The sequence below is a fragment of the Bombyx mori genome, chromosome 24, assembly GCF_030269925.1.
Source record: "Bombyx mori chromosome 24, ASM3026992v2".
NCBI lineage: Eukaryota > Metazoa > Arthropoda > Insecta > Lepidoptera > Bombycidae > Bombyx > Bombyx mori.
Window position 1 is genome coordinate 9,395,072 of NC_085130.1, and position 25,009 is coordinate 9,420,080.

At 42.0% G+C, this 25,009-nt stretch overlaps 2 protein-coding genes across 4 annotated transcripts; both read right to left on the reverse strand.

The window, feature by feature from the left end:
• Positions 1 to 2,379: 2,379 nt before the first annotated feature.
• Positions 2,380 to 6,058, reverse strand: LOC134201215 (uncharacterized). The gene is made up of 3 exons (XM_062675570.1): positions 4,811 to 6,058; positions 3,096 to 3,123; positions 2,380 to 3,015 (listed from the first exon to the last, which is right to left on the reverse strand). Exons 1-3 carry the CDS (start codon positions 5,134 to 5,136, stop codon positions 3,001 to 3,003), a joined length of 369 nt encoding a protein of 122 aa, XP_062531554.1. The 5' UTR covers positions 5,137 to 6,058; the 3' UTR covers positions 2,380 to 3,000.
• A 1,910-nt stretch (positions 6,059 to 7,968) lies between these two features.
• LOC101737821 (RNA-binding protein 25) lies at positions 7,969 to 23,384 on the reverse strand. 3 transcript variants are annotated; one of them, XM_038020120.2, is made up of 21 exons: positions 22,683 to 23,384; positions 21,634 to 21,796; positions 20,976 to 21,086; positions 20,746 to 20,859; positions 20,160 to 20,330; positions 19,432 to 19,538; positions 17,316 to 17,494; positions 17,135 to 17,233; positions 16,976 to 17,053; positions 14,408 to 14,614; positions 14,178 to 14,339; positions 13,381 to 13,707; positions 12,318 to 12,447; positions 12,160 to 12,207; positions 11,574 to 11,651; positions 10,999 to 11,083; positions 10,725 to 10,796; positions 9,640 to 9,806; positions 9,393 to 9,548; positions 8,617 to 8,741; positions 7,969 to 8,456 (listed from the first exon to the last, which is right to left on the reverse strand). In XM_038020120.2, the coding sequence occupies exons 1-20, from the start codon at positions 22,758 to 22,760 to the stop codon at positions 8,649 to 8,651; spliced, it is 2,625 nt and encodes an 874-aa protein (XP_037876048.1). In that variant the 5' UTR covers positions 22,761 to 23,384; the 3' UTR covers positions 7,969 to 8,456; positions 8,617 to 8,648. The 3 variants fall into 3 exon arrangements, with proteins under 3 accessions (XP_037876048.1, XP_037876047.1, XP_037876049.1); XM_038020119.2 differs by having other exon boundaries at positions 7,969 to 8,741; positions 22,683 to 23,383; XM_038020121.2 differs by lacking the exon at positions 12,160 to 12,207 and having other exon boundaries at positions 7,969 to 8,741; positions 22,683 to 23,375.
• Positions 23,385 to 25,009: the final 1,625 nt, after the last annotated feature.

Genomic DNA, 25,009 nt, shown 5'->3' on the forward strand with positions numbered 1-25,009 from the left:
GAATAGCTTGCCGAACTCCGAGCAGCTGGACATGGCGCCCGCCAGGGGAGGATACATACATGCTCAGAGACTTAAGGTTAACTATATTACTCAACCATTCTAGGGTATGTACACGAAAGATTCATCCAGTTACCCGTCGACCCAAGACTGGCTTACTGGAGGTAGGGTGTATAGTAGCCACCGCCCTGCCTATTTATACCGGGAAACATTCTGCCGCTCCGGTTTGAAGTGTGGGGCAGCTGTGATACAATAGAATTGAGAGTTAGACCTCACGTCATAAGGTGAGCGGCATTTACGCTATGGTGTCTGTGATCAAATAGAAATGACTGGTACTTGAGACTTCAGGCCCAGTGCGGGACACAACGAAGTCGGATCCGTGTCTTGCACAGTGGCCCGGCCGGCATACTGCGTCAGTCGATACAAATGCACCGGGCGTGTTATACTTTAGACCACGACGGCTTCGAAACAAGGTTTTATGCAGAGGCGGATTATCTGTAAGGCGAACTAGGCACATGTCTAGGGGCGTAGTTACAAGGAGCGCGCGAGCTCAGATGTTTTAAATAAATAAAGAAAATAACATATCCACGATTAAGAACTAAATACTGATCTATAATCTAAATCTATAATAGATTATTCCTATTTAGCCTATTTCCCAGAGCAGAGAGGAATCATGAATTTCGATGTTCGTTCTGTCGTCCCTCTTGATTTCTTCACAGTTATAACGTCACATTTCATTCTCGCGTTAGCGTAAGCACAAGGGCCCTGGTCTACTAAAGTCTAGGGTTTGATGATACAACTTCTTCGTAATTGCAAAAACGACTAGTTAAAATTCATAGTATTATGATAGCCATTTATGGCCGGTACAGGGGCGCCGATAAAGTGATTGCCTAGGGTGCTCTGGACCTTTGATCCGCCACTGGTTTTATGGATTTATTTTTCATTCTCAAGGATCGTCTGTGCCAACGCAACGTGATGATACCGGAGGGTCCTAAGTACGACAGCAAGGGCAGGGCGTACCTCGCCGCCTACACTGCGGTACGAGGACACGACTTCATTCAGACCAAGCCTCCCAAAGCATTTCTTCCACGATGCTGTAATTGTTGCAAGAAATCTGTTCTTGGTTGTGAATAAATTCTATTGTATATCTATACTAATATTATAAAGAGGAAAGATTTGTTTGTTTGTTTGTTTCGAATAGGCTCCGAAACTACTGGACCGATTTGAAAAATTCTTTTTCCATTAGAAGCCGACATTGTCCCTGATGGACATAGGCTACTTTTTTTTATTTTATTTTTTATTCTTTTTTTTGATTTTATGTGTGTTTTAATGTTTCCGAAGCGAAGCGAGGGCGGGTCGCTAGTGTTTCATATTTTTATTACTTACATCTATATCGATACTAATATATAAATCTACAGTGGTTTTTACGTATGTTCCGTTATAACTACTGAACCATGCATCCGATTAACTTGAAACTTGGTATCCATGTAGAAAATGGATAAGCGAATATTTATATGAATGTTCGACTCCCTAAACCAGTTGCGGGGGCGTTAATGATGAGAATTTTTGTGGGGGTGAGAAATAATAATGTTAATTTTAAATGCCCAGCGAAGCGGGCGGGTACAGCTAGTACTTTTATATTTTACTCACATTTTTTTTTTATTGCTTAGATGGGTGGACGAGTTCACAGCCCACCTGATTTTTAAGCGGTTACTGGAGCCCATAGACATCTACAACGTAAATGCGCCACCCACCTTGAGATATAAGTTCTAAGGTCTCAGTATAGTTACAACGGCTACCCCACCCTTCAAACCGAAACACATTACTGCTTAACGGCAGAAATAGGCAGGGCGGTGGTACCTACCCGTGCGGACTCACCAGAGGTCCTACCACCAGTGATTACGCAAATTATAATTTTGCGGGTTTGATTTTTATTACACGATGTTATTCCTTCACCGTGGAAGTCAATCGTGAACATTTGTTAAGTACGTATTTCATTAGAAAAATTGGTACCCGCCTGCGGGATTCGAACACTGGTGCATCGCAACAACGAATGCACCGGACGTCTTATCCTTTAGGCCACGACGACTTATATATAATTATATATATAATTATAGCTTTCTTATTGTCTTAGACCTGACACAGACAAAACTAGTTTACCGAGTACTTCATAATGAACTGGGGAATCCTTGCCACACTTCGTACTCATTGTCATGGCTTTATGTTGGTTAAAATATACTACAATAGAATTCGCCCAATGATCGAATTTCAACCATAATCACTTACACTTAAACATTTATTGTATAAGTGTTCACCAAATGTGTATGGTAAACAGTAAGATTGTTAAGCCTATAAATGTCGCCTACAGAAAATAAATAACACTTTTCGTGACCAAGGCAAATTTTATTACAAAAACAGGTCTATCTACTTTGGGTATGAACTTTAACATTTTTTTAATTAAAATTAATGCTATATTAAATGCCGAAAACACGTAAACTTCTTGAAAAGACAAGCGCTCTGTATGTTGTTGTTGCTTGAAGTATCAACGTAGCTGTATTAAGGAATGTTTTCACTAAGTAGGGAACTAAGTAAGACCAATCAATTTACGACCGTCTGGTGTAGTGGTAAGTGACATGGTCACTACACAAGGGGGTCGCGGGTTCGAATCCCGCCAAGGAAAGATATTTGTATGATAAATATAAATGTCTTTTCCAGGGTTATGGATGTATATTTCCGTTATCTGGTACCTGTAACACAAGTTTTTTACGAACTTATCAAGGGACCAGTTAACGTGGCGTGATTGTTAGTAAATATTTATTTATTTATTATTTATTTAATAGTTTACAACAACAACAACATACAGACACAGATTATATCAAGGAAGAACATTTTGGACTCGCGCTTTGGTAGAGGTACTTCCGATGAAATCTGAAGCTGTCTTAGAATAGTAATCATTGTCTGAATAGTTATAGTGATGAAACAAAACCAACCGGTATGTGTATCCTAAATGAAGTATTTCTGAAAAAAAAATTTTTTTAATATAAAACGTCTACAAATATTTCAAAATCTATGTAACGAATTAAAACACGCAAACTTACTGATTTTTTTTTCATGAGTTGACGCATCCTGCGATTGGAAGACTATTATTAGATTAAATAATGAGATAATTAAAATGCTATCATTTGTGCATCTAACTAGTCTGGCCATAAATACTGTTACATAAAAACTTTTCTTTTTTTCAAATTTTTTATTGGAACGAAGTTCCTTATTATTTTGAATTTGGAACACGCATATTATTTTAAAAACTTCTTTCGATTTTGTGCCATTTCATATATTTTTTCGACTTCATTATCAAATTATAATATGGATTTTTTTTTTAATCACGCCACGTTAACTGGTCCCGTGATAAGTTCGTAAAGAACTTGTGTTACAGGTACCAGATAACGGAAATAAATGTAAGATTTTTATTATACACATACATATATTTGATAGACATCCATAACCCTGGAAATGACATTTATATTTATCATACAAATATCTTCCCTTGGCGGGATTCGAACCCGCGACCCCCTTGTCACTTACCACTACACCAGAGGGCCGTTAAAGGGAATAGGTTGTTAAAGAAAATAGGATTGCAGTGATCGCCTTGTACAAAGCGGGTATGAAGCCGTCGGTCATATGCCAGACACTTCAAAAACTTGGTATGAGCCTTACGTTCGTATATCGTACTATGAACAGATACAACAACACTTCGTCTGTCGAAGACCAGAAAAGATCGAGGCGGCCGCGTGCTGTTAGAACTACAAAGGCTGTTAATGCTGTTAAAGCCAGAATTCGTCGAAACCCCATTAGAAAGCAAAAAATGTTATCGCGAGAAATTAAAATTCCCGCTAGTGTCGTATATTATAAAACAAGACCTGAAGCTCGGTGCTTCGTCGATAATGAGATGCCCTAAATCAATCTCTACAATTAAAAAGAGTGGATCCATCAAAACGACTTCTGTCGCGATACGCAGGTGAAAGCCACAGAAATATTCTCTTTATCGATGAAAAGACTTTCACGATTGAAGAACACTACAATAAGCAAAATGATAAAGTGTACGCTCACACAGTTCTAAAGCTGCTCAAGTTGTGGGAGAGGTACAACATGGTCATCATTCTGCGTCAATGATGGTCTAGTGGGGCGTGTCTTATCAAAGAATCACAAAATTACATTTTTGTGTAAAAGGAGTGAAAACTTCAGCCAAAGTATATCAAGATACAGTCTTGGATCATGTTGTGAAACGTCTCGGCAATACACTTTTTAAAAACATACCGTGGACTTTCCAGCAGGATTCTGCACCTGGTCACAAGGCACGAACTACCCAAGCCTGGCTTGCAACCAACGTTCCGGATTTTATAAGAGCATAAGACTGGCCCTCATTTAGCCAAGACATCAACTGTTTAGCCTTCAAATTATGGTCAGTTTTAGAGGACATGGCCTGCTCTAAACGACAAGGCGACATTGAGTCTCCTAAAGAATATTCGGAGCAAGCAGTAGCGAAATTTCCCTTGGAAACAGTGCGTGAATCCATAGGTTCGTGGCCAAACAGATTAAAGGCCTGTATAAAATTCAAAGGTGATCATTTCGGATTGATTTTTTTGTTGTTGTTGAGGCCAATTTTTAAGTAGGTATAAATTTTAATAATATTTCATTACATACTTCATTTTAAAAGAATGCATTTTCATTTGCAACAGAACTTATGTTTGGACTAGGTTTTAAAAAAAAAAAAGCAGTTTCTCGTTAGATTCTTTGATGTACGATGAGTACTCACAGCCCCGGGTACTCCTCGTTTATAACCGTCCAGTCTCTCCTGCCATTAGCCCCGGACCGACCTGCGACGTGTCTAGTTCCGCCTAAACCAGGCTGATCCTCGCCGTCCGCAGTGAACACAGGGAGAACTCTCGAATGTTCATTGTATGTGTTAAAGGACCCTAGCGCGCCCGACGTGAGGTCCGCGGCGGGGCGCATGTCACATGTCCAAGCCGACAGTTGTAAAGGCACTTGGGTATCAGTTGTAGTTAAAATGCTCTTACATTTGTACAACATTAGGTACGGGAGTGTGTTAGCGTGGACTGCCTGAAATACGAAAGTGATCATGTACAACTTGGGTTATCTATATATACTTAGGTATATAAAAATGAATTGCTGTTCGTAAGTCTCGCTAAAACTCGACAACGGCTGTACCGATTTGGCTAATTTTGCTCTTGAATTATTTGTGGAAGTCCAGAGAAGGTTTAAAAGGTATATAAGTATGAAAATGCTCGGAAATAAATAAAAATAACTATTTTGGTTTTCCTTTGATGTGTCCCCCGTTGAACGGATTCCTTTTGTTTGCTTTAAGTTTATTTTATACAAAAGTTTAGATCTTTTATTTATCGATTAAGGCACTACGAAGTCTGCTGGGTCAGCTAGTCCGAAATAAATATTAATTTGACAGTTTTAATATATTTCAACACTGTGTAGCTATAAATTAGTTCCCGTCAACTCGCGACTGAAATTCGCATGTTTTAAAGGAAACAGAATATATAATAATTATGTATATTGTTACATAATCAATTTGTCACCCTGTATTTTTTAAATTTTTTTTATTGCTTAGATGTGTGGACAAGCTCACAGCCCACCTGGTGTTAAGTGGTTACTGGAGCCCATAGACATCTACAACGTAAATGCGCCACACACCTTGAGATATAAGTTCTAAGGTCTCAGTATAGTTACAACGGCTGCCCCACCCTTCAAACAGAAACGCATTTCTGCTTCACGGCAGAACTAGACAGGGTGGTGGTACCTACCCGTGCGGACTCACAAGAGGTCCTACCACCAGTAATTACGCAAATTATAATTTTGCGGGTTTGATTTTTATTACACGATGTTATTCCTTCACCGTGGAAGTCAATCGTGAACATTTGTTAAGTACGTATTTCATTAGAAAAATTGGTACCCGCCTGCGGGATTCGAACACCGGTGCATCGCTACATACGAATGCACCGGACGTCTTATCCTTTAGGCCACGACGACTTCAAAAGTTTCTAGCAAAGAATAAGTTACGAAAGCTGTAACCATTTTACACACCTAGATACATATGTATATTGTTGTGTAAATAACATAGTTACCATAAATAGAATTGACAAATACTGCACCATAGAAGAAAACATTATTTATGAACAAACAGTTCAAGAAAGCGCAACTACAAAAGTTCGTAAACAAACTATCCTCGCAAAATCATTTTAAAAATGATTGAAAAAGTGATTATTTTGCAGAAAATTGCAATTTACATGAGTCGATAACACAGTCGCAGTATTTTGTAATCAGTTAAAACATTCTCATGTATGTAGGTACTTTAAAACGACTTTCAGCCAGTCAATGTTTATTGAATAATCCACTTGATTTCTTTTGCATTTAGAGCAATTTTACATCTACACTAATATTATAAAGGTGAAGAGTTTGTTTGTTTGAACGCGATAAGCTCAGGAACTGCTGGTCCGATTTTAAAATTTTTTTCAGTATTAGATAGCACATTTATTGAGGAAGGCTATATAACATCACGATAAGACCAATACAAGTAAAACACCGATAAAGAATGTTTCAAAATAAGGGTAGGGGGTCTGCTGCGTGAGTCTTGGTCCAGGCAATATGGGGTTTAGGTCCGTTACCGGAATGATTGTCCAATTTCACACACACACAGCAATTTATTACATAGTATATCGTTGAAGTCGTCGTGGCCTAAAGGATAAGACGTCCGGTGCATTCGTATCGAGCGATGCAGCGGTGTTCGAATCCCGCGGGCGGGTACCAATTTTTCTAATGAAATACGCACTCAACAAATGTTCACGATTGACTTCCACGGTGAAGGAATAACATCGTGCAGTAAAAATCAAACCCGCAAAATTATAATTTGCGTAATTACTGGTGGAAGGACCTCTTGTGAGTCCGCGCGGATAGGTACCACCGCCCCGCCTATTTCTGCCGTGAAGCAGCAATGCGTTTCGGTTTGAAGGGTGGGGCAGCCGTTGTGACTATACTGAGACCTTAGAACTATATCTCAAGGTGTGTGGCGCATTTACGTTGTAGATGTCTATGGGCTCCAGTAACCACTTAACACCAGGTGGGCTGTGAGCTCGTCCACACATCTAAGCAATAAAAAAAAAATAAAAAAAACAGAAGGAGACATAAAGTATACACACTAAACATTCAATATAAACTTAGTCAATCGAGACAGGCGTGTGCGAGTAAATGTGATGTGAGCTTCGCGGTCAGAGGTCTGCGGACGACTGGCGCAGGAAGCTGCGACGGCGCATCTCGCGCCTTTCACACAAAGACTTGTGAACTACGCAATTATGTGTAAGTCACCACAAGGGTTTCAATAGTTCCGTAACATTCTGCAATTCAAAAATATTTTCAGTTTCTATGTTAATGAAGTGGGGAGTAAAATTTAGCTTCATGCCAAAGTAACTAGTCCACGCGGATCAGTTATTGTTAATCAGAAAGTATGCGCCCCCCGCCCCCGCGCCCCCCGCCCCGCTATTGACATGTACGTACAGCCGTCACACAATGCATTTGGGACTGCAACCTCACATCTCAGCCGAGTGGCGGCAAACCCGTTTTGAGGTCTGTGGACTTCGACTGCTTAACGCCAGGTAGACCGCGAACCGATTTACTAACGTAAGGAATAAAAATACGATGTGTAGCACCTTCCATTAAAATAAATAGAATCCTAAACCCCCCCCCCCCCACTTCCTAACTATTGTCCCCCTGTATCCTGTACCCTGGGTCACGCCCGGACGACACGAAGCCGCCGTGAGCAGGACATATTTCTATGTCAACTAATTATTGTTGGTTCAAGAGCGCTCAACGAGATTCTTAGCACGTGCGACACACTCGTACACGTGCACGCTCACAGCTGGACGCTACGTGTGTAATAAAACGAAATTGTTTCCACAATAGTTTTATTATCTAAGAGGTATATAATATTAAACTTAACGTTACAATAACATGTCACACACAGACACACATTCTCGAAAACCATTCAGTACACATTACAACGTCGTCCCGTGTGCGTGCGTGCGTGCGTGTGTGCGTGCGTGCGTGCGTGCGCGCCCGCACGCACGCACACTTCACACAATCGCTCACTCCCTTATAGATATTTACATAACGAACGTGTACAAGTTATAATTCAACAAACGTAAATACATGTCGCAGCCGTGTGCCGGGTACATATATATATTGCTTCTGACTGAACTGTTAATCTAACAAATTGACAAAGAGGAGTAATGGTGTAGTATGACGTCACTAGTGCGCGCGCGGTCGGTCGGCGCGTGACGTCACTCCTGACACACCGTCGCTGCTCTGCTCGTTGCGTACATAATCCATATACAAAAATATATAATCAGCTCGGAGCGCGGCGGCTGCGATCTCACGCACTGTAATTCGTTACATTTAATTTAAATATCTACTATTTACATGTAATAATAATAATAATCGACGCGGCGTCCGCGGCTGCTCGTGTTCATTCAGCGACTTTAAAATGCAACAATAAACACGCGGGTACAAAAATAGTTTTATTTCAAAAGATAACCATACATTAGTTTACAGAGAGTCCGTCTGTGCGTCGCTCACTTGTGCAGGCCGGCGCGCTTGGCCTCCAGCTCGTAGATGAGCAGCCGCCACATCTTCACCACGAACACCTCCGCCTCCTCGTCCAGCACCTGAACCAACAACTCTCATTTATTGTAACCGACGTGTGGCATCATTCCGATATTCCTTTACTAATATCATATCAATGTCAAAACGCTGCCAGTAAAATAAGCTACAGCAGTGTAGTGTACAGTGCAGCACAGTATGTAGTGTACGGTGCAGCACAGTATGTAGTGTACAGTGCAGTATAGTATGTAGTGTACAGTGCAGCACAGTATGTAGTGTACAGTGCAGTATAGTGTGGAGTGTACAGGGCAGTACAAAATGTAGTGTATAGTGCGGTATAGTGTGGAGTGTACAGTGCAGTATAGTATAGTATGAAGTAGTGTACAGTGCAGTACAGTGCGGTAGAGTACAACGCTGTTTGGTATGGAGCGTACAACGCAGTATAGTGTGGAGTGTACAGAGCAGTATAGTGTGGAGTGTACAGTGCAGTACAGTGCGGTAGAGTACAATGCAGTTTGGTGTGGAGTGTACTGCGCAGTATAGTGTGGAGTGTACAGTGCAGTACAGTGCGGTAGGATACAATGCAGTTTGGTGTGGGGTGAACAGTGCAGAGTGTACAGTGTAGTATAGTGTGGAGTGTACAGTGCCGTACAGTGAGGTAGAGTACATAGTAGTTTGGTGTGGAGTGTACAGCGCAGTACAGTGCGGTAGAGTACCATCTGCACGTCGTCGAGCACTCCCTGGGGCGCGGAGCCGGCGAGCACTTTGCTGCAGATGAAGTCGACGAGAGTGGGCTCCGGCTCGCCGATGTACTCTATGATCTTCTTGTTGATCCATGGACGTATCTTCTTCTCCATGAGCGTGTTATCGATCTGTGACAAGACAACAATTATTTAACCCAATCACTTCCAGCCCGACACAAGCCGCGCTATGTGAGGCTGGGCGTCGCGCGAGCTACGCTACCTGCGAGGCGTCCAGTTTGTACTGGAACAGTTGTTCCTTCTGCGTGGGGATCTTGTCGATGAGACTCTTGATGTGTTTCCGTTTCTCCTCGGAGCTCTTGTTCTCCTTGTCTCCGTCACTGTTCTTCTTCTTTTCTTTGTCCGCTTTTTCTTTGTCTTTTTTCTCTTCTGAAATTATAATTATTACAGTGACAGACGATCGTCCCCCGTAGAACTCGTGAAGACAATGGACTCCACGACGCACGATGGTGTATTGACACTATGTGGCCTCATCAGAAGTGTTTACTTATACTATTACACATACAGACCATGACAATAGAGAATAATGGAGGGATTAAGCGGATCATCTCCCAATTAAATATAAATTAATCTTAAGCAATGAATGAAATGTAATCAAATCTTAGCTGTATATTTTATTTTATTTTTGATGTTAATGCACTGTCGATTGCACCTATAATTGAGGAGACATCTGCCATGACCTTTTGTCAATTGTTCAATGTTTTATATTGATGATCACTTTGTTGGTGCAACTTAATAAATAAATAAATAAATGACACGACAAAGACTAAAAGCAATTCTTATTTGTAGTTTCATAGGTGAGGTTGCGTTGGGCGAGGGAGTTTTGCGGGCACAGGGAATGTCCACTCTCTGCCTATTCCTAGCGCGAAACAAATATTCGATCCGCGTTGAAGAACTAATCCTAGTATTTAAGTAACTATTTAACCGTTTAAGAGTATATTATATGCGTGTTTTTTTTTATTGCATGTATGAGTGGACGAGCTCACGGCCCACCTGGCGTTAAGTGGTTACTGGAGCCCATAGACATCTACAACGTAAATGCCGCCACCCAGTTTGAGATATGAGTTTTAAAGTCTCAGTATAGTTATAACGGCTGCCCCGTCCTTCAAGCCGAAACGCATTACTGCTTTACGGCAGAAACAGGTAGGGTGGTGGTACCTACATGTGCGGACTCACAAGAGGTCCTACCACCAGTGTGTACGTGCGTGCGTGTGTTTGCGTGCGTGTGTTTGCGTGCGTGTGTTTGCGTGTGTACGTGCGTGTGTGCGTGCGTGCGTGCGTACGTACTGAGCGGCACGTCGTCGTCGTCCTGCGCGAAGGCGGCGTGCGGGCGGCGCACTCGGCCCTCCGCGCCCGCTCCTGCAACACGCTCTGTGTCAATCTCTCTCTCTCTCTCTCTCTGTTCTCACACACTAGTCGACTTGTACGTTTACTTGTTTAGAGTAACTAGAATTAAGCCCCTCCTTTTTAAATGGGTTGAAACAGTTTTTTTTTTTTAATAATAATTATTAACACCATTTAAGAATCAGAAGACGTCGAAGTGACCCTTAAAGCTACTCACCGTCGGGCGTGCGGTCCACGCTGATGGGGCTGCGGCGGTTTCGGAAGCTTATCGTTAGCGGAGAGTTGGAGCCCGAAGCGCCACTCTGTGGGACGGCGGGAGCGCGTTATTAGTGCCCCGACTACTGCTAGGAGCTTATTCATAACCTCAAAACACTTTTCTAATTACACTTCAAAGCATGAAGGTGGTCACGACTTACTCGTAGTCTGTGAACGCGGGGTGTGACAATCCCAACGCGTCTTTGAAATATTGTACTGAAGTTCTTAGAAAAAAATGATAAATAATTAATGAAAAGAGCGTGTGATCCTGCCGGGGTGCCGCGAGTCGGAGCGACTGTGTACACCGCTAATAACGACACCACTATGAATATCTGTTACATTATTATTTCATTATTTCATAAAGCTACACTGGATAACTACACTAATAGATTCTCAAGTTGGGCTATACTTTCTAAAAAATTTAAATTGGTTTTATTTAATCAATGGCCACCCCCCCCCCCCCCTGCACTGTTCGGGTCCGCGGACTAGCGCTGCTCTCCCCCCATTCCTATCGTACAAACATAAGAATATACTCACATGCGTCCTGTCCCCTCCGGCGGCCCCCCCGCTGGCCGGCGAGGGGGGCCGCGGCGGTGTGGTGCCGCCGTCGCTGCTCTGTAACAGTGAACACAGCTCTATACGCGGAGTACAGGGTCGCAGTAGCCAATTCTACAACTAAGATTTACAAAAACACTCAGAGATTTCAATGAAGAGTTTCATAAAATGATAATTGTATTATTAGATTTATTTTAACCGCATTGTAGGCGACACATATCAATATTGTAATTATTTATTTAGTAACACTTAGAATTATGTGTTTTATAACAGTTTACATGTTTTCTTTGTTAATTATGATTCTCGTTTATTTCTTTAATAAATACACGAGCGCACCCGATCGTCGACGATGGTCTGAAGAACTGTGGCATTTTTTAATACAGTCAGTCGGGCAGATACATCGGCACCGCGCGAACGACAATCAGACGCGCTCATACCTCAGTAAAATCTCGTCTTTTATTTACATCGCCTACACGCATACAATCGTTTAGGGAACAACAAGCACATGTCATCGCACGGGGCGGTACTACATGAGCGGGGCGGCGGCGGTATGTGCTAGTGGACTCACGTCGTCGGTGCGGTCCCGCGAGCGGCGCCGGCGCTCCGTGAGGTGGCACTGTAAGGCGTCATATCGCAAGTTCGTCGGCACAGCATGTAACGGAAGGACTACTATTACGGCTTACTGTCGGAGGTGCGGCGCACATGGTTGAGCGGCGCAGTACGTACCGGCGGCGTGTGCGGGCGGTGGCGGTGCTTGTGGCGGTGCGGCGCGGGGGGCGCGGCGGGGGGCGAGGAGGGCGCGCGGGGGGCCGCCGGCGGGGGGGGCGTGGAGCCCGCCTCCGAGCACGCGCCGTCGCTGCGGGAGGACACTCGTCAACACTCGATAACGATTTTTCGAAAACCATATTAGTCCACTATAGTAGAATTATTTTGTCCGTGCAGTTTGGGTCAGAACACATAGCCCGGCTAGGGCGGTGAGCATGTTGCGCGGGCGCAACGCCATTATCGATAAGAACAAATGAGTCATCGAAGGCAGGTGCACGGCGGGGGCGGTATACGAAGGGTGGTGAGACATTGTTATGTTATGAGTCATTTGTTGTACCTACCTGCAAATTATAGTACATATGTCGAAGAGAAATGTGATTTTGTGCATTCGCTCTCTTGAATTTCTTTAGTGACAAAATGACTACTTCTTTGTTTTGTACCAAAACGGCAGAATTTATTCAAATATTTTGCTTGTTGGCAAAAATATACCAGCACAAGCACGTGTGGCACCTATGAGCAATTTTTAACACATCAACAATGTGTTAAAATTGTTTACTGAAATGAGATAGATCCCGAAAAGTTACAAAGTATTAATTTCTGCCGTTCTCGTTAACTTGCTGCGGCGATACGTGGTGTAAGTGTTCGATTAGTGATTTTTTCTATCATTTTTATCACTTACCCACAAAATGACAAAACTAAATACACTATCGATAACGCTTATCGACAACAATAATATGCATCACTATGCCCGTCCATAAGGCTCGTGAGTGGAAGAGAGAGCGAAATACTCGCTGTACCGCTCCGATTTTTTATGACCCTAACTGCATGGACAAAATTATAGTCAGTGATAGATACCTTTCAGGGTAGAATCAAACTATGAGATATTTTTTTCAATTTATAAGCCAAGTTTATTACGAAGCGGCGGGTGCGGCGCTGGCCTGTCCGCTGAACGAGCTCGAGTCAGTGCTCGTTGCTGCAATCTTGGAACATTTTATTTCTGCTAGAACCTAGCGAGTCGGCGCACCTGTCGTCGGAGAGCGCTTGCGGAGGCGAGCGCGGCGGCGAGTGCGGCGGAGAGCGTGGCGGGGAGCGCGGCGGGGAGTGCGGCGGTGGGGAGCGCGGCGAGGGCGGCGGGCGGGGGCGCGGCGGCGGGGCGGGCGGCGCGTACATGTGCTCGTGCTGTCGGCGGGCGCGCGCGTAGGCGGCGAGGGCGGCGCGGTCGTCGGGCGGGCGGTCGCGGAAGTAGTGGTCCCGGAGCGCGTCCAGCTCGTCCTGCTCGCGGCGCCGCTCGCGCGAGTCGCCCTCTGCCTCGCGCACGCGCCCGCTCAGCCGCCGCTGCAGCTCCTTGCCTCTGCGCGCAGAACGTTCGCTCTTAACGTATACACGATAATATTTGTGTGCGCTTTGATCGAGGTGGTCTGCCACAGCACCGACACCCATAGAGTAGGGGGTCCGGAAGTGCGCGGCTGTGGGTCGATCCCGCCCACATTACCACTACAGCTTTCTATCAATCAAAAACATCTAACCCATTACCAAACACAAAAAAATTATCAAGAGACTTAAGACAGTGACACTGAGCACAGCCGACGTGCGGCGCCGCGCGGGTGGGAGCAGAGCAACGTTTAAGTCACCTAAAGAACAGTAGACAGCCTTCAAACGTTGAGTGATCCAATTTGGTCATACACTTTCATTTAAAATTATCTACTGAGGGATTTAAATACTGTCCCAGTACGTCCTAAACGAACATATGAGTGTAACTAACAACGCGGAGGTGTAACTGTAACTAACAAGGGGGTGCTTGGCGCTCGCCGACTCGCTTACTTGTAATATTTGTGATCATCTCTCTCGTCGTCATAATCTTCCAGGAACTCCTTAAGTCGTTTGGCCTCTCTCTCCCTCTCCTCCTCGCGAATTCGCTCCCTCTCTTTTTCTTTCTCATAATCTTTAGCTTTGCGCCGCTCTCGTCCCTCCCAGTTCCGCAACCTGAATGAAGTGATATTAGTACCCACATACAGTGTAAGCGCAAGTGTCGGCGCGGTCGTGGCACGCACCTCTCCTGGTAGGCGGCCTCCTTCTCCTTGGCCTTCTTGTCGAGTCTCTTCCTGTCCCGCGCTTCCTCCTCCATCTCCTTGTCCCTCCTGGCGTCCACCTCGCTCCGCCCCCGCTCTCGCGACCGGGACCTCTCCCGCTCCCGCTCCCGCTCTCGCTCGCGCTCGCGTTCTCGTTCCCTCTCCCGCTCCCGCTCGCGCTCGCGCTCTCTGGAACCGAACGAACACTTAATGTCAGCAATGACACGTCAAAACTTAAGATTCATTATTGTTATTGTCACTGTAGTGGGGTCGGTCATTGATATTTTGTAATCGATTACAACAACAAATAACAAAATAGGTTGAGTGGCAGCAGTGGTTATGGAACTTTGTACATGCATTTTTGAAAACTGACTATTTCTAAAAGATGGATAATCCTAAGCTCGTTAATAAATTTTAAATCGATAATATGGTAGTAATATGAAATAAAAAACTAAAGTGCGTTAAAACTATCAACTAAAACACGAGAAATAGTAAATCGATCGAACCATTTATATTGTATAAACGATATGGGTGTACTCTCAGTTGCATCACAATGTTTGCTCAAATATTATTGTGCTACTAAATTAGAAAAACATTAAATAATGACCGCTATAACCTCATACGTTTATATTGGCTAGTTGTGTATGGATATTAGCTAGATAATTCATTCTATTCCAGGAATAATAACATTCTCATTCTATCTATACTAATATTGTAAAGAGGAAAGATTTGTTTGTTTGTTTGTTTCGAATAGGCTCCGAAACTACTGGACCGATTTGAAAAATTCTTTTTCCATTAGAAGCCGACATTGTCGCTAATGAACATAGGCTACTTTTTTTATTTATTTTTTTATTTTTTTTTGTTTGTTTCATGTGTGTTTTAATGTTTGCGAAGCGAAGCGAGGGCGGGTCGCTAGTAAAGAAATATTTTCATTTGAGATATTAAAGAGACCATGATAATGATGTTTTAAAAGTATGTAAAGAAAAAACACAAAAAAGATTTTTTGGGACAGATTCACCCACCCGTCATTCAGTGAAGAGAGTGGTTCAGTCTTGCACAGTAATGTTTAAATATTAGTTTAAATAGATGTTAAGGGCTTTAAACGTTGCTTTCTTATTTATATTACAGATGAATGAATACTTTGTGAGATAAATTAATCATAGTTTTAAAGGGGATTGCCCACTCTCCATAGTGTGCTAGGCCCAAGATGGACATCAAATATTACTATAAAAATGTACTGATTCAAATTCTTAAATGTATTGGATATCTAAAAAATATATTGAAATTGACGCCACTATTATAAAAAATATAATAAAAATAAAAACTCGTTTTGAGGTTAATTTTCTATATAAATAAGTGTCGGATTGTGAGATACTTCAAGAACTTTTCTTTTCTTAATGTTTAAAATGTTCCTAATGTATTTTTATCCAATAGGGTATAAAAACACACTTAATTCTTTAAATATCTATATTTTCTTCATCTTCATACACAATTAGTATCATCTAAAAATAGCAAAGGAGAGCATATACACGGTTTTAAATCTCGGTCAGGGTAAAACCACAATTCACACAATGTTTTTTAGTCGTAGTATGAAACGTTATTGATAAAAGTAAAATAAATCGAAGAAAAATCAAAACACATCCATTTTGTACTCAAGCACAACACCACAAGCAGCAAGCGAAGTGTCAGTCAGATTAAATTCAGTGTTGTCAGTATAAAGAAAAATAATTACATGAAATTCATATATCGATTATTTTTTTAAATAACCGATAATTGATTTATATCTTAATCTTTTTTTTACGAGTACACATTATTTTTTATGTTTTTGTTTTAGTTGTACATATTTAAATAACAATACTAGTAGTTTTTTTTATTGCTTAGATGGGTGGACGAGCTCACAGCCACCCTGGTATTGCTAAGTGGTTACTCGAGCCCACATACATCTACAACGTAAATGCGCCACCCACCTTGAGATATAAGTTCTAAGGTCTCAAGTATAGTTACAAGTTAAAGTCCAATGGGTATGTCTTCGATGTTATTTTATGTGCATAAAATCCATTAAAATCGTTTGATTAATGATAATACTTAAAATGATTTATTTATGTTTTATTTATATACTCAAAATATTTACTTCATACGTAAAAGGATTTGAAGCTGGCAATATTTTTCCCGCAAAAATAAAAATCCTTGTTTTTTCAATAGAGTTACTTTTTTTAAACTACTTATTGTAAACTATAGTGGCGCTTATTTGCAAGAAAGTAAATGCATATTTATTTATGACAAAATTAATACACTAAGTATTTTTTCTATAATCTATTGTCCGCTTTGGGCCGAAAATGGGCCATCCCCTTTATGCTGTCAATAACGTCTTATTTATATTACAGAAAACGCAATTAGGTATTTCATTGTATTAATATTATATTCTTAAGTATGTGATATCATTATAAATATATAAATAAAAATTATAAAATGTGAATATTTGTCCCGTAAAATTGAACTTGTGCGAAGACAGGTTGATGGCCGGGGACGTTGTTCGTGAAGTTGACTTACCTCTCTCTGTCTCTCTCTCGCTCCCTTTCTCGTTCCCTTTCTCGTTGTTCACGTTCTCTGTCCCTCTCGCGCAGCTCTCTGCGGAAAGGTATTTATAAAGTGTCGTTTCATTCGTGTCTATTTTGAACATTAATGTTTTAAAATCGAGTCGTTGATTACCTTTCTCGCTCTCTTTCCCGTTCTCTCTCCCGCTCTCTATCCCTCTCTCGCTCGTCTCGTTCCCTGTCCTTGTCGCGGTCTTCGCGCCGGTCCTTACTCCTGCAGACACGGACACAACTGAGTGAGTGCTACCGGTCGTGCTACCGCACATGCCACGCCGCGGAGTTCGTGCGGTACTTACCTGGAGGCGCTTCTCCTGCGGCGATCCTTCTCCCTGTCTCTGTCTCGTTCTCTATCTCTGTCCTTGTCGCGCTCACGATCGCGATCCTTCTCCCTCTCTCTTTCTCTGTCTTTGTCTTTTTCCTTGTCCTTTTCGTCCTTGGGATCTTTTTTCCTTCTGCCAATCACGTCGGCCTCCTCCTGCGCCCAAAAGCCAAAAGTCTCATCGCACTGCAATACAAGCTCACGTCCAATAGGAATGCGGGACTCGCGGGACCGACTATGCATCACCGTCCTTGTCTATTCATTTAGAATAGAAAGAAACAATGTTATAATATCTACAGCGTCTGCAAAAAAAATATATCTACCACAGTAGCAGTTGAAAGGCATTCTCACAATTTATGCAAAAATATGATATGTTTAGACGCGAAGAAGCCAACAAATGAGGCAGCAGGTGTCGGCCGGCGCGGCGATGTGGTCACCGCTGTACTACGACCTCAACGTTCGACTGATCTGTTGTGGGACGACTTATTATTTCCATAACAAAATTAATACCGGCGCGAAGTCACTTGCTCCTACTTCAGGCTCTGCACAAAGATTCAGTTTCCTTGCAACCGTCGTTGGTGACGTTAGTTCTCTCTTCATGTCGCGGGTAGAGGGAGGCGCGGTCGGGCGGTACCTTCACGCGACAGTCCGGACACGAACAACAAGGGAACACTTATGTATGATGTATTGTGAAAGATAATATCCAAGAGGCAATTTATTGTGTTATGTTTTATGATTACTGTATCTCTATGCTAGCAACAGATTAAATTGGAGGACATTTAGATCGAAACAATAATAAACATGATAGTCCATAATCTGTACCGGCGCCACTAATGAGGCTGAGGGGCTTTCGGGATCTACCGGTAGATCAGTCCTCGTGTTCTGCGGGCGCCGACCGCGCGCGGTTGTGTACGTGTGCGTGTGTGTGTGTGTATGTGTGACGCGTGTGCCTGGCGTGGGAGCAGCCGATGACTGGTGTTACTTACTATGGGGTCCGAGGGTCGGGGACGACGTGACGAGGCGACGGCTCGCGCCAGTGGGATCCCGCGACGTGTCCCGCGATGTCGCCGACGGATAGGTCGCGGCGCCGCCCGCCCCGCACAGCCAGTGCGGCGCCGCACGCTGTGCGAGACGGGCGCGCCCGCCGCGAGTCCACAACTCACGAATGCGGACTCGCGACCGAGCAGACTCACAACGAAACGGATCTCTGCCGATCGGCACGTCAATGAAACGCAAATAGCTTCTTCAAAGTTATTCCGCAAGATTAATTATATTATTGAACATCTACATCTTTACTGAAAAACAATTCGTTTCATTAAGAAGTCTGCCGATATAAATCAATTAAAGTAAATAATATGTGTAATAGAAATAAACCATGTCGAATGATAATGTGAGCCCAACGAGTGTCCGTGTTACTAATGTGGTGTAGGACTCGTGTGCGGTGACGTCACAGTGTGACGCGCCGTGTGGCGTGTGTGGTGTGGGGTGTGGGGTGCGGTATGGAGTGGACTCACCGTACGTACTAGTCACGGCAGGACTCGCTTCACCGCCTCGCCACCTGCCGTCCACACGAGTCAGCGCACACACGCACGCCCAGCGCTGCGTCTCGCTCTCTCCCCGCTCTCTACGTCTCTGCGTCTCTGTCGCACTCTCGTACCCGCACGCCCTCGTACGCACACACTCACACACACATTCGCACGCACGCTCGCACACACGCGCCGGACTACTATTGACTGTTGTGAACTAATTACACACTGTTCTTTATTATAAAATTGCATTTAAAGGTAAGCTATCATTGTAACATAATAAACGTGAATCGTTTGGGCACGTTACGTTTATATATTATACCCATTATTATTATACCCAAATCCCTATATCAATCTCTGTATTATATTTTTGATGACTAAAAACAGTGGTGTGTCATATTGAGTATACAATAATGAATGAACAAATCAATATATAAATAGAACAAAGTGAGCCAACAGTCCGCACAGACACAGGAGCCGGCGGCGACAGTGCGACAGAGCGCGCGGCGCGGGGCGCGGTGTGGCGCGGGGGGGCCGAGGGCCGGGGGGGCCGGGGGACGCACTCACCTTCATGCTCTCGCGGAACTTGCCAATCTCGCGGTGGATGACGTCACGTTTCTCCTCCGAGATGTCTGCCTCCTCCAGAACGCGCGCCGTCTTAGAGATGGCCTCCTCTGTGGGAACAGGCATGTTACGACGCGACACGCTCACGCTTGCACCAAGTGCAAACAGAATTCTTGTATATGGACTATAGTAATATAATCATTCAACTTTACAATTTATCCCTTATTTAGGAATTTTAAAATTACTTAGCTATAAATGAGATTACCTTAAACTGTTAGTTACAGATGAATTTTCACATTTTTCGGTTTTTAAAAATCATAAAGTAGTGTTTATGAATTTTACAGCGGACACACGGTTGTGTGACGCATTGCACTTGTATATGTAATATGTATTTGTACCAGTTGTTGCATTTAGACAAACACATTTATGAATAAATACCAGTAGCTAAAAGGTTAAAATAGAAGTCTTCAAAATATAACTTTCTAGAAAATAGGGACGGAGGCACAGAAGAGATAAGATCACCGTTGTGTACCTTTTTTTATTGCTTAGATGGGTGGATGAGCTCACGGCTCACCTGGTGTTAAGTGGTTACTGGAGCCCATAGACATCTACAACGTAAATGCGCCACCCACCTTGAGATATAAGTTCTAAGATCTCAAGTATAGTTACAACGGCTGCCCTTTCTGCATGATGGTATATAGGTACCTTTCTGTATGATGGTATATAGGTACCTTTCTGTATGATGTCATAGTTGTTGATGTCGTCCTGGTACTCCACCGCGATCTGCTGCAGGCGCGCCTCCGCCGCCTCGTCCAGCGCCCGCTGCCGCGCGTCCAGGTACCCGCCCCCCGCGCCCGCCGCGCCGCCCCCCGCGCCCTCCTCCAGCCGGGACCGCTGCTCCGCTGCGCACACAAGCCGCGTGTCACATTCAACGGGTTCGACGAGAACGGTGACCGGTGCTAACAGTGCGTAGAAGCACCAATAGTGGATCCCGAGAATCCATATACAGGAAGTCTCACGAGGGGTATATCGAGTACAATAAACTGTTCTTCTGCCAACTCTTAAATTCTGTTTTACGCAAGGGTACCATAAAAAGATTCGTAGCAAAAAATAAGGCTGACAACATCAAAAGATGCAAAAACATTTGTGTCAGAAGTAAACATATTAATACTAGCTTAATCGAGTAGGTACTCCTATCTGTAAAAGGGGCATATGATGTCATCTGATTGAAACAGACGCACACAACATGCTCTACCACCAGTTCCTACAGAATTAACATAATACTAATATATTAGGGTCAATCTGAGACATTCTCACTCTTGTAAGAATCAACTAGAGCCTGCATCTTGCCATCAGTACGAGCCAACAAGCGCTTGTCTCCCAGCTCCCTATCATTGAGAAGTCGAACACATCGGAGAGCAGCTTCCGGACCTGAAAATGAACACAAACTTTAAGAACCAATCATAAGAAGTAAATGTGTTTATCACACAGAAAATATGGAATGATTATGAAAGTGATTCCCAAATATTATAAGTTTTGTAATTTACCTCCAAATTCACAGAACCCAAAAGTGGAGACTCTCTTCCATGTGAGTACAGTCCCGCACGCATTGAGCATTGAACGTATCATTGTGTCAGGGGCTCTAGATGATAAATTTCCTGGAATCAATCCAACAAAATAATTATACTATGTACCCAATCCAAAGCTGAAAAATGTTGATTCATTTTCAAAACTTATAAAGTTCAGTCTCTGAAGGCAAACATATTGTTTATATATTCTAAAATAAAAAAATAACTAAAATAGGAACCTTCCAATTGAATAGTAGAGCTAATCAATATAGTCAAACAGCATCACAAGGAATAACGATGTTACCACTGTGCTTACAACTCTTCTGAAGTCAAAATATTTTGTTTCACAGATTTTACTGTTGTATATTAAATATTGTATAAAATCAAATATAGCTTTATTTATGTACAATACTTAACGCATGACGTGGGAGGAGCTAGAACAGACTTCCCAAGACCGATGTAAATGGAAAAATTTTATTCGAGCCCTACACCCCAGCAGAGGGTAATAGGAAATAATGATGATGATGATGACTTAACATTTACTGAAACCACCCCTGCATTCAATCTAGGTCAGGCTTGTTACTCCTGAGTAGTTGATAATAGGGTGTATATTGAGAATGTGAATAGTGAAATTTACCAATAAACACAGTGACAGGGGGTCCTTCAACATCTTTAGCACCATTTGTGTTACGAGTTGGACCTCTGGCAATGACAGCTTTCCCCGCCTGTGGAGCTCCCGGTGCGGGCAATAATGCTCCACGACCTCCAGTGTTTGTTGTACCATATGCACCGACCATTACCTGGAGATTTTAATAACATAAGACATAATGATGGTAGCTATAATGAAGCTCATAAAATTTTAACCATAAAAATATTAATTACTAATTAACCACTTTCATTTTGACCCCTTCCTAGGAAGTGGATCCCATCATTTCGATTACTGTTCATTTTTGCCATATTATTATACCATCCTACTCTAGAATCAAATTCCCTATATGGTGTTTCCCTATCGCCATATTTATCTTCTAATGAAGATTTAAAAAACTGTTTAAGTTTAAGATTAAATAGCATGCAGTGGTCTAACTGTGGCTCAAACTTTTTTTGCTGATGTTGCTGATAGCTATAGGCAATAGTAACCACAATATACCAACAAAAGTGCTAATTTTTTTTAGATTGGAATGCATGTATTTATTAAAATAAAAATAGTTCTGCATTTAAGGTATGATAATTATGTAAAATCAATAATTTGGTATGGTAATGTTTGATTGGATAAGTTGGTCCTCTGAAATTCTTTAACATTTGCTTGACGTATCTAAAAATTACAAAGCATTCTAACTTAACTATCACCCAACACTATTACTCCTCAAAAACAAATCAACTTCACATTGAAAGTATGGTTTTCGCCTGTGATGGACTCTAATAAAAAATATAAAGTATTTTCAAATTACATGTATAGATGAGATGACTCTGTAAATTTACAAGTTTAATAGGAAAGCGGATTAGGGAAGTTCTTACACATTTATCAACATCAATCCACATTAGTCAACTGCAGATTATAGGCCTCGCAAATGTGCGCAAGACGGACCGAACCTGGGCTGCCGGCATCTCAAGTAATAAATTTCTCAATTTGCTGGAAGCTAGCTACTTATAACCGATTATAGGTTATGATAGGAGTGAGCTACGTACATGGGTAGGCATTGACATGGTGACCACGCCAGGAGCGATGCCGTACGGCACAAGCGGCGGCCGCGGCGGGAACGACATCTCGACGGACGCTCTTCGTTCCTGTTTCTTAGTTTTCTTTATACAAAGTAACACTCAATTAAACCACAACGTCAATTTTATACATCAAAGATTCACGATCAGATGAAAGTATCACTTTAAACTTAACAATTTGCAATTATCTTAGATCTACAAACACTTAATCCAATTCATGAACAATTAAAATACAGATCGATTACAAAACATCTTCTATTAAAGAAACGCCATGATACTCAAACGTCGCCATCTTTTATAAATACTAGAGTAATCAGTAAAATGTTGAATATTTCGCCTTCAGAATGGCAGCTCGGAAAGTTCAGACTTCAGACTGCATTTTGACACTTGACACTTTTGACAGTTCTAATCCTTTTTTTATGATTGTATGGCCTGGTAATGAGATTTTTAAGGCGAGCCAAGTCTTATTTTCGAGCACCAACTTCTTAAGTATTAGGGGTTAAAGCATGAAATTGCCGATTTGTACTGGTAAGTAGAAAATTGTTTTTTTTTTCTCATTTATTTATTATTATTATCTACGAGTATTATCTATACATTGCTGCCATCTAATGGGAAGGTCATTTATGCCTTTGCGATAGAACTCTGGTGATCTAGATTCTAGAAACTGTGTGAAAACATGTTGTACTGCTTTCTGGGAAGAAAACTTTTTATCACGTAAAAAGTTGTCCAAATCACGAAAAAAATGGTAGGCTGTTATACCGGTCACTCACACTCGCACGAATACGCAAACCCGCAAGTGTAGTACGACATTTGCAAATGATTATGCAAAGTTTTCGCTGCATTCGTGGTTTTCCAAGCTGTATCGGTTTTTTAACAGACATCAAAGCGCGCGAACCGCGATCCTTTACGTAGTCTCCCACACATTCGTGTGACCAGTGACGCCCAGGATGGCGAAGGCAACGGACGTTTCGCTATTTTCATAGATCGTGACGTCTACTGTGTAGCGTATCTTCATCAAAAGAAATCCCATAAAAACAGCATGGCTGTTAATTATGTCTGGGAAAGAATTCAAAACTCTTTTTCTCTTCAATGTTCTATTGACGAATTAAAAAGGAAAAGAAATTCGTGAGACATTCGTAAACAAGTGTAGGAGGAAGCGTAAACGGGTTCGCAAATTGAGTACCGAAACCATTTGCACAACCGCTAAGTTTGCGAATGAATTTTTGACGGCCCTTCACATGCGCGCAAATATTCGTACATTGTACATGCACAAACATTCGTACAATGTACGAATATTTGCGCGTATGTGAGTGGCCGGCATTAGAGCAAGGTCTGGCGAATACGGAGAGTGACGAATTGTTTCTAATTGTAGTTCCTGTAGAGTTAAAACGGTTTGTCGTGCTGTGAGGTCTCGCATTATCATGGAGCAATATGTTGGAAGGGCATGATGCTATCCACGTAAACTTGTCTATGATACACTGCATTTGAATTTGCATTATGTTCTTTTATTTTTTTGATGTGCGGTGTTATTATGAATATTATTTTTTCTAATATACGAGTAAACACAATGTGTTCAAGTATTACACAACTTTACAAAAAAAAATCGTTCTTTGTCCTAACATTTATACTAGGTTTTTCCGGTTAATTATTGACAAAAACGAAAATAAAATACCTTTTTTGGTATAAAGTTTGCTTTTGTGATAGTCATAGTAATAATACTCATTTTTCAATTTTTTTTTTAAATTTAATTAATTTAATACTTTTAAAAAAACCGCGCTATGAGAGTGGGTTGTTTACGTTTACACAGTGCCACTAGATGGCAATCGAGTCATAAACAACGATCAGAGGTTTTGTACAAGCCCAGAAAAACTTAAAATTTTGTTTCTTAAGTGGTCAATTTATTAAAGTTCAAAAGCAAACTGTTTCATGCCTATTTATTTTTTTTGTCTAATTTCGATCTAAAACATCGAAATTTTATCCTCTGCAATCAAAGTCAAATTTGGTGTTGACCCGTGTTATTTAAGTATTAATTAATTGCTATAGCCGCTAGTCTTCCCCATCACAATAATGATGAAGATCGATTCATGAGTCAGGGCTGTTTTACTGCAAGTTGTGCTATCATCAGTAGAAATCTGCAGTTATTGCTTGACCAGATCGGAGAAAGCTATAGTGAATAACACCATGCTGAGACTATCAAACACTTACCATTACCTTTTTATTGGTAAGCTTTGCTTTAGGACACTGTTGTCGTAAAAAATCCACTTTTCATCACATGTCACAATTCGATCCAATATTCC